The 7,550-nt window shown below is 42.8% G+C and overlaps 1 protein-coding gene across 3 annotated transcripts; it reads right to left on the bottom strand.

The window, feature by feature from the left end:
• Positions 1 to 3,241: 3,241 nt before the first annotated feature.
• Positions 3,242 to 6,357, bottom strand: LOC111835408 (P2Y purinoceptor 11-like). 3 transcript variants are annotated; one of them, XM_023795689.2, is made up of 3 exons: positions 5,796 to 6,357; positions 5,158 to 5,286; positions 3,242 to 4,821 (listed from the first exon to the last, which is right to left on the bottom strand). In XM_023795689.2, exon 3 carries the CDS (start codon positions 4,792 to 4,794, stop codon positions 3,898 to 3,900), a length of 897 nt encoding a protein of 298 aa, XP_023651457.2. In that variant the 5' UTR covers positions 4,795 to 4,821; positions 5,158 to 5,286; positions 5,796 to 6,357; the 3' UTR covers positions 3,242 to 3,897. The 3 variants fall into 3 exon arrangements, with proteins under 3 accessions (XP_023651457.2, XP_023651454.2, XP_023651456.2); XM_023795686.2 differs by having other exon boundaries at positions 5,120 to 5,286; positions 5,796 to 6,356; XM_023795688.2 differs by having other exon boundaries at positions 5,120 to 5,192; positions 5,796 to 6,356.
• Between the last annotated feature and the right edge of the window lie 1,193 nt (positions 6,358 to 7,550).

Genomic DNA, 7,550 nt, shown 5'->3' with positions numbered 1-7,550 from the left:
TGGGACTTTTTGAAGTTAATTTTCAGGGTTTTCCCTTCAAACCCTGATTTTGATGATGTATTCAGCTGAATACACTGTGGAATATGATCTCCCGAACCTGCAGGCCACTCACAGGAGCAGTGAAAATAATAAAAGACTTTGCCCACCTCAACCATGACCAGCTGCTGAGGCCAGGGAGTGGCTACCACAGATTGAAGACCACAAGCAGGAGAGTGAGGAAAAGCCCCTGCCCTCAGGCCGCTCGTATCCTGACACTCTATAGCTAACAAGTCACTTCATGACACTGAACATGACCTTCACTCTCGCTGTGCAAACGCAACTGCATTGCAATGGTGTTAACCTCAAATGGTGCATTATATTTAAAACTGCATACCTGTATACAAAGAAAAAGGGAAATCGAAATGAAATAATATAAATATCAGCACTGTAGAACTACCAAATCCAAGCAATTAATACAATTTACAGGCAATATAAAATATAAGTAACATCAAGGTACAAAAATTATCAGCAGCAGTAGTGCAGTATGGGCTGAGCAGACAGATGAGCAAAAAAGCATCATCAGGAGTAGTACAGTAAGCGCTCGGTAGAGAGATATGAAATTAAAGTGTATTAGTGGTGTTGAATGACTTGCATCAGGCCAGTTCAGGTCAGGTTGGGGATCATGTGCTGGTACAGCACGTTGTCACACCCTCATATGACGAATCATCTCAGGATCCTGGTTGGTGCTCCCCTAGACCAACACTGCGAAACAGGGAGCCCAAGGACTCTAAAAACTTGGACCTTCATCCTTTTACAAAGATATCAGGAGCACCACACACCCCTTTCCAGCCACCTCATAAACCCCCATGCTATCCCAATTTGTCTACTAACTTCATAGAAAGAGTCAGAGACATGAGTGTCACTGATGAGGTACGTGAACCACTCAATGTGGTCGACATTCTCTCCGCAGACAGATACACTGCTGATGGCTGTGCCCAAGACATCATTAAAGGCCTGGATCTTGGCTTTCATCCAGGACACTTACAAGCCCAGACATTCAGACTCCTCGCTCAGTAGGAGCCTCCATTGACTCACAGCAACAGATGTGCTACTACCACTGGACTTCATGACCCTGCCCAACACCAAGTCCATGTAAGCTTTGAACAGAGTAAGAGCTAGAACACACCCCTCACAAATCCCAGCATCCGCTGGGAACAACGCAAAGGTTCTGCTGCTACTCTGCAAAGCACTCAGTTCCAGTGTACAGGCAGGCCATGATGTTCCAACCAAGGCAGTATCCCGCAAAGTCTCAGGATGACTCAAACATTCAATCAACAAAGGCTGCAAAGAAACTCTGCTGATATCCGCATTTCTGCTTGATGAGAACCCTCAGTGCCAAGATGCGGTCGATGGTAGACTTCTTAGGTATAAAACCAGACTGCTGCAGTTGTTGGGAGGCAAGTAAGTGATTACGGATCTTATTGAGGTTGATTCTAGCAAGTCGGCATTGAGAGCAGTGTTATACCCCTGGAGTTCCCACAATCCAGGCGATCACCCTTCCCTTCCCAGATAGGGACTAGAAGTCCCATTTTCCAATCAGTTGGGATGATGCCTGACTCCCAAATGGAAGCAAAGATTTCCTGCAATGCCAGGAGGACAGCCTTACCACCAGCCTGGAGAAGTTCACCCCAGATACAACAGATCTCTGCAGCCTTCCGTACCCTAAGCTGTTTTACCACTTGTGAAATTGTTAGTCATCAATGAAGTTCTGCGATGATGTGTGGGGCTGGGGAGAAACTGCCTCTAATGACGTGAAATTCTGAACAGGCTGCAGCCTGATAGACCTTAAAACTGGAAACATCATTCAGGTTCAGGGTGGCTGTGATCAAAGCTACATTTCCTCTTTATTGAAGCACAGTACTTCGGTTAACGGAACTGCTTTTAGGTCTGGGCAAGCAGTGATTTTTAGTAGCTTGTTTCTTTGTTAAAACAGGAATTGTAAAATATACAATTTTATTACTATATGTTCTGTACATACACACACCTAAAGGATTATTAGGAACACCATACTAATACGGTGTTTGACCCCCTTTCGCCTTCAGAACTGCCTTAATTCTACGTGGCATTGATTCAACAAGGTGCTGAAAGCATTCTTTAGAAATGTTGGCCCATACTGATAGGATAGCATCTTGCAGTTGATGGAGATTTGTGGGATGCACATCCAGGGCACGAAGCTCCCGTTCCACCACATCCCAAAGATGCTCTATTGGGTTGAGATCTGGTGACTGTGGGGGCCATTGTAGTACAGTGAACTCATTGTCATGTTCAAGAAACCAATTTGAAATGATTCGAGCTTTGTGACATGGTGCATTATCCTGCTGGAAGTAGCCATCAGAGGATGGGTACATGGTGGTCATAAAGGGATGGACATGGTCAGAAACAATGCTCAGGTAGGCCGTGGCATTTAAACGATGCCCAATTGGCACTAAGGGGCCTAAAGTGTGCCAAGAAAACATCCCCCACACCATTACACCACCACCACCAGCCTGCACAGTGGTAACAAGGCATGATGAATCCATGTTCTCATTCTGTTTACGCCAAATTCTGACTCTACCATTTGAATGTCTCAACAGAAATCGAGACTCATCAGACCAGGCAACATTTTTCCAGTCTTCAACTGTCCAATTTTGGTGAGCTCGTGCAAATTGTAGCCTCTTTTTCCTATTTGTAGTGGAGATGAGTGGTACCCGGTGGGGTCTTCTGCTGTTGTAGCCCATCCGCCTCAAGGTTGTGCGTGTTGTGGCTTCACAAATGCTTTGCTGCATACCTCGGTTGTAACGAGTGGTTATTTCAGTCAAAGTTGCTCTTCTATCAGCTTGAATCAGTCGGCCCATTCTCCTCTGACCTCTAGCATCAACAAGGCATTTTCGCCCACAGGACTGCCGCATACTTGATGTTTTTCCCTTTGCACACCATTCTTTGTAAGCCCTAGAAATGGTTGTGTGTGAAAATCCCAGTAACTGAGCAGATTGTGAAATACTCAGACCGGCCCGTCTGGCACCAACAACCATGCCACGCTCAAAATTGCTTAAATCACCTTTCTTTCTCATTCTGACATTCAGTTTGGAGTTCAGGAGATTGTCTTGACCAGGACCACACCCCTAAATGCATTGAAGCAACTGCCATGTGATTGGTTGATTAGATAATTGCATTAATGAGAAATTGAACAGGTGTTCCTAATAATCCTTTAGGTGAGTGTATATTCCTTTCACAACGTCATTACATTATAGAAAGCTGTTTAGAGGAACTTCAGAGCGACATGTAAATAGCAAAAAAAACCTTATGATGCTTTATGAATGAAAGCAGATTAATCATAGAACCATAATAAAAGAACCATAATAAAATTTACCTTAGACTGATTTTCAGCAACAAATATATCAACATTCCCATGTCATGGCAGAACATTTTCTCAAAAAAAAGAACGTGATGGTAACAAGTGGCTGAATTAAGGATAGGCCACAAATGTAAGTTCAGACTGCTGCAGAATAAGGGATATACCACATTATTTTAATGTTATTCTCTTGTCACTGTAGAAGGCCTTTCGGTAACAATACTTAAAGCACTCATGCATAATGCATTATAATTCATTTATAAAGTGTTATATACATGGCTATAACTATTTATAAAAAGGCATAACATATTTCAGCCATATTTATAATGCATTATAATGGCTGATACTGATCATTATAATGCATTATGAAGGTATCTATAGTGCATTATAGATGAGTTTCATAGAGCATAATGCATAATAATCAGGGCTATAATGTATGCCTTTTTATAAATAGTTATAACTGTGTTTATGATACTTTATGAATGTATTATGAAGGTATATACAATTCATTATCATTCGCCTCAGCACTACCCAGTGCTCCCACAGCAGGCAGTGCGGATGCTGTCGAACACGGCCATGTAAAGGATGGGGTGAATGCACATGCTGAGGGTCACCAGCCCCTTGGTCACTTGGTAAGCCTTATAGACCCAAACTTTGGTCACGTTTATATCGTGCATCCTCTGGTGGAGGTGCCAGTTGCGGAAGATGTGGTAGGGTATTACAGACACGGCATAGAGGAGCAGCACCGAGACCACCAATAACGCCACCTTCCTCTTCTCGAGCGCTGTAATATTCTGATTTCTCCACACCACCCACATGATGGCGCCATAAGACACCAGGGTGACTACAAAGGGCAGCAATCCTCCAAATACGGCCAGGAAGATGCTGTATGTGAAATGAGCTCTCTGGTCCTCCACAAAGCAGTAGGAGACACATTCTGTGGTGTTGAACTTTTTGCATGTGTGAGCAAAGCGGAGGACAGGAGAGGACATGAGTGCCACCACTACCCACGCCAGCAGGCTGGTGACTTTGGCGTGGTGGGGTCGCACGTGGCGGTGGGCAAAAAAGGGGTGAACGATGCCCAGGTAACGGTTGAGGCTGATGCAGGTGATGAAGAAGATGCTTCCGTACAGGTTACAGGTGAAGAGAAAGCGCTCAGTCTTACAGGCAGCTGTGCCAAAAGTCCAGTCCTTGTTCCTCATGTAGTAGATAAGCAGCATGGGCAGTGTGAAGATGTAGAGCAGGTCACTGATGGCCAGGTTGCAGGAGAAGACCACGCCTGAGTGCCAGTCCCGACGCTCTCGCGTCACCATCATCCACAGGGCAAAAGCATTCCCAAGCAAGCCAGTGCAGAACTCCAGTCCAAAAACTGGGGGCAAGAATTTTAACTGGAACTCTTCATTATGGTTTATTGTGTTGTTCATTCTCAGTGGGTCTCCAGCAGTACAGTTCTGACAAGAAACACGGTATCACACACTCAGGGTCAAATAGCTGTGCTGTGTCTATGAGTATACAGTGTACAGCTCATTCAGACAGTCCCTCATCACATCCTTGTCTCTGGCAAACATCCTACAGTTACATCTAAGGAGTTCCTTCAGATTAACTCAAATAGCACCTGTGTACAATACAATATACTATACATACAATTACTCCATATTGGCTCCTGCAGACACTCACTTCTCAAACAGCAAACGAAATGGCAGCTTCCTCAACTGCCAAATACAAGTGAAAATCAGCAGAAGGACTCACTCAGAATTATGACGCAGTTTGATGCCGTTTATACCCACTTTGTAAAGATGTGAAGTCGGGCCCGAGTCGTGAGCTGCAAAGAAGCAAAGGACTAACTAAGGAGGAGCTGCAGGCTGGGAGGTATTAAGGTTGTGGAAACGAAGACACTGGTCTTTCCTCTGCATGATCTGGGTGGGACAGGATGTCAGTCAGACGGCATTACATGGTAGCAGCCTAGCTGGTGCATTTAACATTCAGCTGCATTTTTTTTTAAATGACACATTTTGCAAGTGGTTTCACTGAGTGTGAACCATGTGACAGAAACACAGAGAATGTGTGCCATAGTCACAGCATTTTAAACATTTTTGAATAGAATTATCAATCAGAATTTACAGTCAATAACATTGATATTTCCAAACTTCAAAGAGCAGCTCCTTTGTGATAGACAACAATATAAAGGCATATAGATACATCCCTAAGCATTTATGAGCAGACAGAATACTCGCTGATCGTGGTTTTATTTTAAAGCCACTTTCAGAGTCTTAGTTCCTTCTTTGACTTCCTTAGTTGCAGACTGAATTCTAAGAGCAAGGGGCTGGCAGACCAGATAGCTTAAAGGAAGTTAACATTTGCTGCTCTGTCTAGCATGGCATTGTGACCATAAGCAACAAAATTACTAACTTTATTGTGAACTTACCAACATGGAGTCATAGGCCTCACAAATCACCCAGGTGTCACCTCTTAGTCCGTCCAAAGCTTTCCTGGAAGTTCTGCAATATGGTCTGTTATTCCGGGTCAGAACCTGATCTGACAGAACGGACCTTGACTGCTGCTCACACCTTTACCTGAGGCTCACTGCACATCAGTTTGAAGCACAAGCATTGTGGAGAAACTGAGCCAACACACCTGATGAGTTTTCAAGCTTCACATTGTTATTTGTCACATACACAATCACACACTGTACTACTGTGTAGTGAAATTCTTCCTGGATTGTGCTGAAGGAAGTATGCGATACAGAGGAAAACAAAACTATAAAAGAGAAGAATGAAAATACCAGTCACGGTAACTGCACAACAGACAAAAATATAGGCCAGTATATCAACAGTAGTTACATATTGTGCAGTTACAATATATTAAGATTAATTCGATTGTTAAAATTAAGATAAACTATCAATTGAACAGTGGGCTCAAATCAAAATTTTGAGTGGGTTCTCTCATCATCAAATAGCCAGAAAGCTGAATGTTTCTAAGCATGGAGTGACCTACAGTTTACAGAGAAAAAGTTTGACAGGAAGCAACAGTGGCCGGAAACAGTCTGGGGCAAGAAAAGTGACAATAAAGGCTGAAGATCAACACTTAGTTGTGATGTGCAAAAGAAATTGGAAGATGACTGCAGAGGTCTGAGGGCTGTGATTAATGTGAACAGAGGGAAGCCGGTATCTCTTAGTACAGTCAAGTAAAGACTGAGAGCAGCTGGACTGCATGGTCGAGTTGCTGCCAGAAAACCTTTACTTTGTGAAAAAGTGACTATTATAGGCTAAACAACACAAACACTGGAGTATTCAGGACTGGGAGCATGTGCACAGACGAAAGTCCATCTGTGGGACGAGTCAGACCAACAAGTTTAAAATGAGTGTTGAGCAAATGAGACAGAACTGTTTGCATTCTTGAAAAGGTGCTGAGAGGGTTTGGACACAAGTTATTTCCAAAAATTGCTCAAAATGATGCTGTGAATCAGTGCCGCTGTGATAAAGGCAAGGGGTGTTTATTTTGATGAAACTCACACTTAGGCATTCACATTCATTAAGATGCACTTACAATGCACAGAATATTGTAAATATTTATATTTTCTTGTAATAGAAGTTTGAAAAAGCAGTCTATAGATCATTTTTTTAATCAGAGGGTGGGCTCAAACTCCTGGCCTGTAGGGTAGGTGCTTACTAGGGGTGTGCAAAGCAGCCGGTATTTGTATCTGTATTTGTATTTGTTGAGGGGGGAAAAGTATTTGTATTTGTATTCGAGTAAAATTCAAAATAGGCGTAAAAATCCAGTTTTTTGGCGTTGCACTTCTAATTTACGTTATAGTGTAAGTATTCTTTAATTATATCCATTATAATAATTATGGATATGCAGTAGACAGAGTAACTTAAACGTACCATATAACTCCTACAAGTGCATACAATTCGACACAACTACACAAGCATTGTTTTAACCTTTTTAACCAAACGTTAACGTTACTCTGTCAACAGCCTATTGTCTAAATTACCGAGCTAAGAGAGCTACGGAAACAGAGCGAACATGAGAGCACCTGACTGCAGACGTCAATAATGCAGCGTAATGGAATAATCTCCCGATCAAACTCCGCTTCCCGAAAGTTATAAACTGCCTCCGGAACCCAGTTAAGGTACAAAAATCTATTCAACAAAAATAGTGATACAGTTAAGTCTTTTTT

Source organism: Paramormyrops kingsleyae, chromosome 5 (genome assembly GCF_048594095.1).
Source record: "Paramormyrops kingsleyae isolate MSU_618 chromosome 5, PKINGS_0.4, whole genome shotgun sequence".
Lineage (NCBI taxonomy): Eukaryota > Metazoa > Chordata > Actinopteri > Osteoglossiformes > Mormyridae > Paramormyrops > Paramormyrops kingsleyae.
Note: the sequence above shows the minus strand (reverse complement) of the source record. Positions and strands in the feature narration are given on the sequence as shown.

Excerpts from the sequence above, each read along its gene's own strand:
- LOC111835408 (XM_023795689.2), bottom strand. The coding sequence starts at position 4,794 with ATGAACAACACAATAAACCATAATGAAGAGTTCCAGTTAAAATTCTTG.